At 45.3% G+C, this 12,416-nt stretch overlaps 1 protein-coding gene across 2 annotated transcripts in view; it reads left to right on the forward strand.

Annotated features, from left to right (window-relative positions):
• The window catches only part of LOC126184342 (zinc finger protein rotund-like), an 883,010-nt gene that overhangs the window by 778,174 nt on the left and 92,420 nt on the right, over positions 1 to 12,416 (forward strand). For both annotated transcript variants that reach the window (XM_049926719.1, XM_049926721.1), the window contains exon 5: positions 527 to 765. In XM_049926719.1, coding sequence (XP_049782676.1) covers positions 527 to 765 — 239 coding nt within the window. The remainder of the gene's footprint in view (positions 1 to 526; positions 766 to 12,416) is intronic.

The following is a 12,416-nucleotide window of genomic DNA, read 5'->3' on the forward strand; positions in this document are numbered from 1 at the left end:
GGGATGAGTTAGAACGCCAACTTCCCTCGACACGCCAGCATCCAACTTTCTCTGGTTACGGCTCTCGAGGAAGAATGGTTTCACATTCCTGGACAGACATTGAGACACCTTGTTGGAAGTGTCCTCAATAGAGATCAAGCCGTATGCAGGCGAAGCGTGTCCGGATACTTTTGTTCAGATAGTGTACTGTCTACCGCGTAAATGAGTCGAACGCTGTTTCCTTCACTCGTTTGTGCCTCAGTTCTCAAAGTCGGTCTTTCCGTGTTACCTTACTCAACATGCTGTGATTTGCTGTTTCTGGCTGTGGATTTGTTGTTGATAGCAGGTACGGTCAGGCTGTGGAATGTTCCCTGCAGCCCTTCCACGTGGACAGGCACTCACACAACTGGAACTTATCCTGTGTGAAATTTTGCGGCATTTACAAGGCACTGAAGTTTTCATTCTGTTTTATTTTCCGTAGGTTTAGAAAATGATCGACGTAGAAATATAAAAGATTTTGTGGAGCGTAACGCGTGTGTCGGCGCAGGCGGAGGCGGCGGCGCCGAGGAGCAGCAGCTGGGCGGCGCGCTGGCGGCGCGCTCCTCCAGCTCCAGCAGCTGCGCCTCTCCGCCCACGCACGCGCACCCGCACGCGCACGCCGGCGCCGCCCCCGCGCCGCCGGCGGCCATGCTCGTCGTGCCGCAGCCCATCAACGCCTCCAAGCAGGCGCCCGCCACCAACGGCGGCCCGCCCCCGCGCAAGTACCAGTGCAAGATGTGTCCTCAGGTAAGCCCAGTCCTCAATTCCCTCTTGCAGAATGAACCTCAACACACGTTTCTGGCCCTTTCGGGTTCGGGATGTTGAAAACTAACTTCCTTTTTTTTTCTCTCCCCGAGACCGGACGGGCGTTAGGGGGCAGAAAGCGGCGATATCAGCGCTCTTCTTCTTTCGACTGAATTAAATGAAATCTACATAATATACGTTAATAGGAATAAAAACGACGGTCTTAAGCTCGATGAGATGTTCGTCGGTCTCGAACCCTGTAAGGATGGTAGTGCTGTGGCCTCCTGCTAACAGTTGCTAGCCGTGGGATTTAGATACACAGGAAGTGGCACGAGAAAGGGTGTGGGATAAGTATTGGCAAGAGCCTAGGGAGAGGCTGTAGGCGGTAGGGGATGGAAGGAACACAAAGGCGTACAACGAGGCGAAACGAAGAGGACTCCCGAAGATACGAAATGGCACACATCAGGGGCCTGCGCTACCGAAAGTGCAAATTACATGCCACGTGAATAACTGTCTGTTCAGAATCTCTATATAGCAAAGATACACAAGAACTGTACCAGAGTTACGTGTTTATTTGCAACAGGAAAGACGTTTATAGGACCTCTCCTCCTTACACACCTTATTATTGCATCAAGTTTCACAAATGTTGTATCACTGAAGTCCTCTTCAAAACTCTCTTTCCAGTGCCACATAAAAAGTACACAGTTTGTTTGTTTCATATTCCATGGATCGGTAGATCGTAATATTGTGAAATGAGTTTACATTCACATCACAAATTACGGGGGGCGTTCAGTCAGTAATGCAACACATTTTTTTCTGAAACCAGTCTAGCTTTTTCAGGATTTCAATACAGCATACTGTTCCCCACTCCTTTGGCCGCAAAACCGTATTTTTCAAAATTATCTCTGTTCAGTGCGACTGCCTTACGTCAGCTCACCGCGAGGGCCTGTATTCCCGCGCGGTGACACTCTACTGGTCGACGTCATGCTGCAGCAGTAACCTCCCCATCATCGGCGTACTGCTTCCCGCGGAGTGCAACATTCATCAGGCCACACAGACAAGTTGGAAAGTGCGAGATCCGGGCTGTAGCGTGGATGACGAAGAACAGTCCAATGGAGTTTTGTGACCTCCTCTCGGATGCGCAGACTGGTGTGAGGCCTCGGTTGTCATGCAGAAGAAGAAATTGGTTTGCTTTTTTTGTGACGAAGAACACGCTGAAGTCGTTTGTTCGATTTCCTGAGTGTAGCACAACAGACTTCAGAGCTGACCGTTGCATCGTGAGGGAGGGCAGCAAACAGAATAACTTTCAGAGTCCTAGAACACCATCACCATGACTCTACCGTCTGAGGGTGCTGCTCTGACCTTTTTCTTCGGAGGGGAGGTGGTGTGGCGCCACTCCATGGACTGCAGTCTTGTTTCCGGTTCCAAGTGATGAACCCGCGTTTCATCGCCTCTCACGATGTTCGTCAAAAATAGTCACGATCATCCTCATAGCCCGCAAGCAACTCTGCAAAGGTGTTCCTTTGTTGCTCTTTATCGTCTTCTCTTAGGCGATGACGCACCAGCGGGCACCCACCTTTGAGTACCCTAACTGCTGGACGAGTGTCAGTACTACCAACAGAGACGCCCACTTGAGCAGCGAGGTGTTTGATTGTGATCCGTCGAGCACTTCGAATAAGAGTCTACGCACGCAACAATCCAGGAGTGACAGCTGTGTGCGGCCGGCTGGCACGCGGCGTACCGGATAGGTTTATGCTACCTCCTTGCGATAATGACAGACGCTTGGCCCAACGGCTTACCGTGCTTTTGTTCACTTATAGGTCTCCCTAGACATTCTGTAAGTGGCTATGAATATTTGCGATTCTCTGGTTTTCCGCCAAAACGAACTCAATGATACTTTACTAATTGGAACGCACCTTCGTTACAGACGCCAATTTGAAAGCTAAGTCTAGCGCCGCCACATATCGGAACTTCATGAAACTATAGGGCCTGAAACGGGAATAGTCCTTGATGCACGACAACAAATTCCACGTTTTCGCAACCGAAAATGGCCGAAAATAATGTGCTGAATTACTTGGTAAACTCCCTTCGCAATTTGTAAATATGGCTACATGCTGATCATTTAAACTGAAGCGCCAAAGCAACTGGTATAGGACTGCGGATTCAAATACAGATACACATAAACAGGCAGATTACGGCGCTGCAGTCGGTAACGCCTATATAAGGCAACAAGTTCAAATGGCTCTGAGCACTATGGGACTTAACATCTGAGGTCATCAGTCCCCTAGAACTTAGAACTACTTAAACCTAACCAACCTAAGGACATCACACACATCCATGCCCGAGGCAGGATTTGAACCTGCGACCGTAGCGGTCGCGCGGTTCCAGACTGAAGCACATAGGCAACAAGTGTCTGGCGCAGTTCTTAGATCTGTTACTGCAGCTACAATGGCAGGTTATCAAGAATTAATTGAGTTTGAACGTGGCATTATAGTCGGTGCACGACCGGTTGGACACGGAATCTCCGAAATAGCGATGAAGTGGGGATTTGCTCGTACAACAATTTCACGTGTGTAGCGTGAATATCAGGATTCGGGTAAAACATCAAATCTCCTGCATCGGTGCGGCCGGAAAAATATCCTGCAAGAACGGGACCACCGACGACTGAAGAGAATCGTTCAACGTGACAGAAGTGTAACCCTTCCGAAAATTGCTGCAGATTTCAATGCTGGGCCATCAACAAGTGTCAGCGTGCGAACCATTCAACTAAACACCATCGATATGGGCTTTCGGAGCCCAAAGCCCCTCGTGTACCCTGGATGACACAAAGCTTTACGACTCGCCTGGGCCCGTCAACACCAACCCTGGACTGTTGATGACTGGACACATATTGCCTGGTCGGACGAGTTTCGTTTCAAATTGTATCGAGCGGATGGACGTGTACGGGTATGGAGACAACCTCATGAATCCATGGACCCTGCATGTCAGCATACGACTGTTCATGCTGGTGGAGGCTCTCTAATGGTGTGGAGCGTGTGCAGTTGGAGTGGTATGTGAGCCCTGATACGTCTAGATGCGACTCTGACAGGTGACACGTACGTAAGAATCCTGTATGATCACCTGCATCCATTCATGTCCATTGTGCGTTCTGACGGACTTGGACAATTCCAGCAGGACAATGCGACACCCACACGTCCAGAATTGCTACAGAGTGGCTGCAGGAACACTCTTCTGAGTGTGAACACTTCCGCTGGCCACCAAACTCCCTAGACAAGAACATTATTCAGCATATCTGGGATGCCTTGCAACGTGCTGTTCAGAAGAGATCTCGACCCCCTCGACTCTTACGGATTTATTGACAGCCCTGCAGGATTGATGGTGTCAGTTCCCTCCAGCACTACTTCAAACATTAGTTGAGTCCATGCCACGTCGTATTGCGACACTTCTGTGTGCTCGCGGGGTCCTACACGATATTAGGCAGGTGTACGAGTTTCTTTGGTTCTTCAGTGTATACAGAAACTAAGAATTTTGAAGTTTCCGCCCTATTAATTATTTCCTCGCCATGTGTTCGCTTATCAGTGTTTAGTACCCCTAGTTGTACAGAACTGAATATGTTGAGTCTTTTTAGAAACGAGAATGATCAATTCGCATAGAACCAGTCAATGATACTTTTAAGGATATTGTTTACCACATTTCTGTATGTGTGCTCGGATTGAGTACAATGCTAGTGTCATCTGCAAAAATAACTAATTTTCCTTGTTGTATATTAGACGGGAGATCGTTTACATATATAAGAAAAAATAGTGAACCTATGACTCAGCTTTGGGGACCCCTATACGTGGTTTCTCCCCAATCAAAATAATGTCTCCCGACTACGTTGACTGAATTACTAAGTACAACATTTTGCATTCTTTTGGTTAGATATGACAGTGTCCACTGGTTGGCTATGCCACCAATCCCATAAAACATCAGGTTACCTAAGACAGTGGTTCCCAGTCTTTCTTAGACCATTACCTCTGAGTGCCATCAGACATCAGCTACTACCTCTTACCTCTGCCATCTGTTGCCGCCCCTGCCGCACATAATCACCAACTTCAGCACGTAACTAAACTGCAGAATGAAAGAATTTCTTGGGACACTTTTGTTTTTAATATGATGAAAGATGAATGATTTTTAGTTTGTGTGCGTGCGTATGTATGTGTATGTGTGTGTGTGTGTGTGTGTGTGTGTGTGTGTGAAAATGAATGAAGAAAGAACTCGTGGTGCATCGCAAGTGTTACTCACAACTCCTCCCCAGATAAGTAAGCTAACTATCCACATGAGACTAGACACTTGTTACAAAACATACATCCCCTGACCTATTACTCTCCATTGAGACACTTGCTTGACCTGCACACTGCAACGCCATTTAAAATCAAACATGTTCAGATGTGTGCACTATACTTACTGTTTGTAAATCACTTAATTGCTGCACTACTTGTTTCTGAACTGGCAGAAATTTGACGACTTCAGGCTGTGAATGCTTTGTGTCTAACCACTCTAAAAATAATAATAATAATAATAATAATAATGTGTACAGCATTATAGTAACTCTTATGTAGTTACTGCTGTGTCGTGTTGTCAATTAATTCATTTATCTGTCTCGAAATGAGTAATGAAACAATTTCTGGACTACTGCAGTTACCATAATGAGATTTTCACTCTGCAGCGGAGTGTGCGCTGATATGAAACTTCCTGGCAGATTAAAACCGTGTGCCGGTCCGAGACTCGAACTCGGGATATTTGCCTTTCGCGGGCAAGTGCTCTACCATCTGAGCTACCCAAGCACCACTGACGACCCGTCCATATAGCTTCAATTCTGCCAGTACCTCGTCTCCTGAGACGACTGAGAATTCCAGTGTACATTTCGCGCCATTTGTAGTCTTTGGTGTGTTTCTTCTACTAACCTAAATTGCTAGCAATAACGTTCACAATAATTCCTTTTATTGTAGCGTACGAACAACAATTACTGATCTCCTAGCCCCCTGACAGAGTTATACGACAACAGGTTTGGCTTCATAACTTTTGGCTCAGTCGTTTCCTTATCTCAAAATCATACACTTGCCTTCCGTGTTATCTCTGAAGTTCGTATCAACATCGCGGAAACACACCGTAGACAACAACCTAGGACAATGCAGTAGACTATAAATCACTATGTGACATTATTTTATCTCGTAGACATATTTTTATCTCGTTTCTCAATCTTAGTACTTCGGGAAACTACAGAGCAATATGCATAACCCACTGAACAAGATAGACTGTGGTAGGCGACACTCTTTCTGATTAGTTGTATAAATTATGGAAAAAGATGCGCATTTGAGCTCCCAGCATCGTTGTAAGTAACGCGCACATATGCAGAAAAGTGACTTCCATTTGTTAAGGCCAATGTAATTAGTGGAGTAACACTTTTTAGTTGTCTGTTCCTAACTTGCAGTTGATAGCTCTTTCAGTTGATTGGTAGCTTCCGTCCCTGCAGCAGCGCGCAGAAGCACACTGCTCCGTTTGTGTTCACACAGCTTCTAGAAAGAAGTGCCTTATTTTGAGTTTCCTGTGAGCTCTTTACTTTAACATCTTAAATTTTATTCGTGTTTGTTTATTTATCAGGCACAAAAAATGGCTCTGAGCAGTATGGGACTTAACTTCTGAGGTCATCACTCCCCTAGAACTTAGAACTACTTAAACCTAACCAACCTAAGGACATCACACACATCCATGCCCGAGACAGGATTCGAACCTGCGAACGTAGCGGTCGCGCGGTTCCAGACTGAAGCGCCTAGAACCGCTCGGCCACAACGGCTGGCTATCAGGCACAGTTCCGCGTTTTAATAACTGCCCAGAGCACATTTCTTCCGTCGTCTTTAGCATGGATGGGGACTATTATTGCTTTATTCAGATGTGAGCTGAGTTGGTGACCCTTCGCGTGGAACTCCAAGTTTTAGGCTGTTAGGCATCACAGGAGGGGGGGGGGGGGGAGGGTCATAGACATTTCGATGGGCCAATCGAAGGGCCTCACCACATCACGTGGTACTGTCGTGTCCGAAAAACATCCTGAGCAACATGCAGTAGCTTGTTCTATACCTGGGGAAGCCTCTTGACCAACAAGATCTGGGCAGTCACAGAGGATGGGATTACTGGTAGCTGTGAGCTCCAACAGTAGACGCATAATGAGGCCCCTTATGGGTATGGCTGCCAAGGAACGGAAGGAATCCAGTATCCACTCTGTGTGCATACGAGGAGGAGACATTCCAGATGTGGAACGGATGCTTCCAGATGCCATGAAGATCACAGGGTACAGCCAACTGCAGGAGGCGGCTCATATCTCTGCTAACGATGTGTGTCGCTTTGGATCATAATAGATTCTCTCTTGTTTCGGATTGCTCGCTGTAGTGGTAAAGACCGCCAGCCTTGCTTGTGAGATGAAAATGGAGCTTACCATCTGTAACATTGTTGAACGACTCCGCACCTTTGGCAGAGAACCGAATGGAGGGTCAGAATCAGAGACTCATACGGTTTTGCGACTATGTAGGCTGCAGATTTCGCGACTTGCGCCATAGAATGATGGGTTTTCGGGATCCATTTAATAGGTCAGGGATCCACTACACACAGGAAACGACGACACGGGTAGAGGGAGCTGTGTGGAGGGGACTGGACGGTTTTTTAGGTTAGAGTGCCTCGAGAAACTACGGAAAAGACGCCAGTCTAAAGGAGTTCAGGGGAGACACAGACCGAGGGTAAACTTAGCAACAATCGGCATTGTAATTGTCAATTGTCGTAGCTGCGCTGGGAAAGAACCAGAGTTCAAGCGTAGACACTCTACTCATACACGTTGACAATTATTGAACTACCGTATATGAAATTAAGTCGTCATAACTTCTGAACGGTTTGCGTTAGGATGTTCAAATTGCGTGGTTGGCCGCGGGGCATAATGGGAATTAGTATGCGCTGTATGGTTTGGTTTAGCGGCGAAGCTCACTTTGATTTGGCCGGCCGCGGTGGCCGTGCGGTTCTGGCGCTGCAGTCCGGAACCGCGAGGCAGCTACGGTCGCAGGTTCGAATCCTGCCTCGGGCATGGGTGTGTATGATGTCCTTAGGTTAGTTAGGTTTAAGTAGTTCTAAGTTCTAGGGGACTTATGACCTAAGATGTTGAGTCCCATAGTGCTCAGAGCCATTTGAACCAACTTTGATTTGGATGCGTTCGTCAATAAGCAAAACTGGCACATTTGGGGGACTGAGAATCCGCATTTCGCAATCTAGAAGTCTTTTCAACAGGTGACTATGTGGTATGCAGTGTCCAGTCACGGAATAATCGGTGTGATATTCTTTGATGGCACGGTGACTACCAAACGGTACGTCAAGGTTTTGGAAGAGGATTTCGTCCCCATTATTCAAAGTGATTCTGATTTCGACAAGATGTGGTTTATGGAAGACAGAGTTTGACTGCGTCGAAGCAGGAGAGTTTATGGTGTCCTGGGGGTGCACTCTGGGGATCGCATTCTGGCCAGTAGCATGGGCCTGATTGGCTACCATATACCCCGGATCTGAACCCCTGCGACTCATGGCTGTATGTTGGTTAGAAGGAGGCCAGTTGAGGGCCTGCAACCAACCTGTCTGCGAGCTGGACACACTGGACATGCACGTGGAGTTATGGACTGGGGAGTGATTTCGTATGACAGCTACAGCACTCTCGTAGTTATCTCATGCAACCAGACTGGAAAACTGTACGTCACTCTGGTGATTCGGCCTGCAGCGCTGCCATTCATGTACAGCATTCCAGGGGGTGCTTTCCAACAGGATATCGCTCGCTCACAAACCGATATTGTAACCTGACATCTATAGACTGTCGACATGTTGCCTTGACCTGCTCGATCACCACATCTGTCTCCAATCGGGCATATATGGGACAACGTCTCCAGCGTTATCCACAAACAGCATTAAACGCCTCTGTGTCGATCTACCAAGTGCAACAGGCATGGAACTCTATCCCACAAACTGACGTACGACACCTGCACAACACAATGCATGCACGTTTGTGTACTTGCATTCAACATTCTGGCGGTTACATCGCTTATTAATTAATATACCAGCATTTCAAATTTGCAATGGCTTATCTCGCTCTTACGTTAACGTGTGACTTTCAGTGTTAATCACTTAAATATGTTACCTAGGCAAATGTACTCCCGAAATTTCATTACTTTACATTAATTATTTTTTGTTGCCATTTCTTTCCGTCAGTGTATTTATCAGATAGATAGATAGACTGTAATAGATAGACTGTAATAGATAGATAGACTGTAATATTGCTCGCTGACGATACTGTTGTAACAGGTAAGTATCATCTATGGAAAATAGCAAGGAAACACAGAAGGACTTCTACAGACAGATAGTCAGTTGAAAGACCTGCAACAGGCCAGGCCATTGGACCACACGAAATTATTATTGTAGGGATAATACTAAGAACTGATGTGGAATGGGTCGAACACGTAAAATTAGCATAAGGGAAGGCGAAATTAACACAATGATTTGTTGGAAGGGTTCTCTGAAAGTACAGTGCGTCTGTAAATTTATGTATTCGTGTCCAAGGCATCGAACTTCAGCATACATAATACATGTATATACACACATAACGGCATTTGTAAACTAATTACTAATTTCAAATCTTAAGACATGCGAGTAGTCTACAATTGTATAGTTCGTTGAACTCCAGTCACAGTCACTTATAAAGTAATGCTAATTTGGAATTTGAAGAATACATTAAATGAATGTTGAAACAGAAGATTTAAAGACAAAGATAACAATCTAGCCCAATATTTGTCTGTCACTGCGGCTTCAGAGCTTAGGACGGACATCAGCTCAGCAATGGTACATCTTGTAGGACACATGATGCTCTGCAAAACCTAAGGAGGATACAAATAAAGATAACATATTAACAACTCGATGGAAATGAATGAAAGTGCGGGAGTATGTTACCAGAGCTCTCCCAGTCGTGCACAGAAAGTTGGATGTCACATGACAACAGGTCAGCGTGACTGTAACGCCAAATGGGGCTGGCCCACGGAACACGAGACAAATGAAAGAACGGGAACAGACGGCGTGTGTCACTCAGCGAGTTACTCCATGGTGGTGTTCGCTGAAACGTGGCACGGAGACAACATTTCGATGATTTCACACGAGGAATAATCACCAGGAAACTGGAAGAAGGTCGAAGTGTGACGAGTGTAACGCAAGAGTTTGGTATTGCTCACAGAACTGTTTCACGTGCATGGGGGAGCGTCCCGCACACAGGCAATGCTGCGCGAAAGGGGAAGAAGTGGTCTACGGTCAACTACAGCATCAGGTGACCGCTACATTGCGAAAAAAAAAACGGGTGCAGTTGCAACCACATGTAACAGGACTGCAATATCAGTGACACGGAGACTGTATGAGGGTGTCTCTTTGATCGACGACCTGTGCGCTGTGTTCCGTTGACACCTGCACATAGATGGCACTGTTCGCATTGCTGCCAAGAGCAGTGACACGTCACATGAAAGTTACTTTCGTCTTTTAAGTTTTGCATACCAGTGTGATCTGTACAGAGCACATTGATACATGTGCTCTGTAGTTTGTTGAACTCCACAATCACCAAAGTTTGATGATGTGGTATGACCCCATTTCTGCAAATTGTGTTGTGACATGCAACTCATGTTCTGAGCCAGTTCAGAGCTTGTCACACGCGCCATTCTTCAGTGAAGCCGGCAGTTAGATTTTTCGGTGGAATCTGTAAGGAAATCGCATACAAAATGCTACTGCGACCAATTCTAGATAGGATAGGCGTTCCAGCGTTTGGAGTCCTGTCGTACCAATGACAACAGACATCGATACAATTCATGGACACGTTGTTAGGATAATTCTAACCACTCTGCTTCCACTATCGTATATCTCGCGTAGGGATCATGAGAATAAGAGTGTGATAAGGGTGCGTACGAAGACGTCATCTTTCACTCGGATGTATTGCTCTTTTATGTTTCCTAATCTCGTGCTGCCCTTCGGGTGGTCGTCTCGGTCTTTTCGTATCTCCCAGCGAAGAGCGACTGTGCCTGGCAACGTGTCCCGCTCAGCTTGATTTCATTCCCATTACGACGTCCACTTCAGTCTCTTCCGTATGCCCTTTTTTCTGTCTCTACTAGTAATTCCCTACATTAATCGCCCCATCGCCTTCTGTGCGAAACTCAGTTTCTGAATAGTTTTCGCCTTGAAAATTCAAGTCTCATTGCCGTAAGTCAAAACTAGTAATACATATTAATTTCAGATACATCAGAAGCTTGTTTTGAAAACACTAATTGTTTTATCAAAAGCACTCTGCGCTCTATTTTACTTTTTAATTTAATACTAACGGAAACAAGAACTAATGAAGGTGCTATTATTGTCAGTTTTACAGTTCATTCGAGGCGTAAACAGGTAAATGAATATCTCAATTGCTCACTAACTTTAAAGAAAGAATAGCTGAAAGCGGCATTATTAGTAATTTTACAGTCCATTCAAGACATAAGGAGGTGTAAAAAAATGTATGCACTGAGTAAGAACATCATATGTCCAGTTCCCATGAAATGTCAGCTTAGAACGTCATAATGTTCAAGTCCCACAAAATGTCAGCTAATTACTTCAACAAGAATAGTCCGATATTTCTTACAGCATTTACTGGGTTCGTACTGAGAAGTAATACATTAGAAAAATCAGAAGCCATTAAATAAATATATGTTATCGACTGTTGCGTATTATAGATGACCACCTGAATGACGTTCGATTTTAACAATTTCATCCATTATGAAGTATGTTGTAAGGACAGCGGCTGTTCATTAAAATGAAAAAAACATAAGATGGAAGGCAACTTTTACGTAGCTGTTTTTAGTTGCAAGCACTCAAGATTTTTTGGAAGAGCATTTGAGGTTGCCTTGCGTCTTGCTCTGGTAATAATTAACCGAATTAGCCACAACGTCTATAGATGCACCAAACTAAATAGCTTAAAAATATGAAAAGTATTTACAGTACAAGAAGAACATCATTTGTGTTGCATTTTGATATACAAAATCGTACATGCTTTTCACCGTACATAAATGAGACAATATTGTTGTTACGGTAATTTCAAACGAACGTAGTTTTTTTCAAAGGTTTAAGAGCCGAAGTATTTACATATCATCTTCGCAACAAACAGGTTATGCATTGTGTAAAAGATGCCCTACATTTAGAGTTTATTTTATTCGTAGGAAGTAGGAAACACACAGTAAAATATTAATATCAGTGAACAAATATGACAATGATAAGATCTAATCGGAGCAGATATCCCTAAAAAGTACAAAAAAGTGAGCAGGTATATAGATCATTCCCTGAACACAAACTGTTAAAAAATGAAGGCGGCATTGTTACCACTCATTATCAAGGTCATTTACTAAAACACTAGACCCGTCGTACAGTGGCGATGCACGAAGTTTTTGCGAGTCATTCCGTGTTGCCGCGACCTTGGCGTAGTCCAGCGGCAGTGAATCAGCGCCATTGGACAGGTAGCTGGGGCATTGTGGCGCTAGCTAACCTGTTACCCGAGAAGCGGACGCGCCCTCCCTGCAGATAAACTGCATTTTTTA

The sequence above is a fragment of the Schistocerca cancellata genome, chromosome 4 (assembly GCF_023864275.1).
Source record: "Schistocerca cancellata isolate TAMUIC-IGC-003103 chromosome 4, iqSchCanc2.1, whole genome shotgun sequence".
Classification (NCBI taxonomy): domain Eukaryota; kingdom Metazoa; phylum Arthropoda; class Insecta; order Orthoptera; family Acrididae; genus Schistocerca; species Schistocerca cancellata.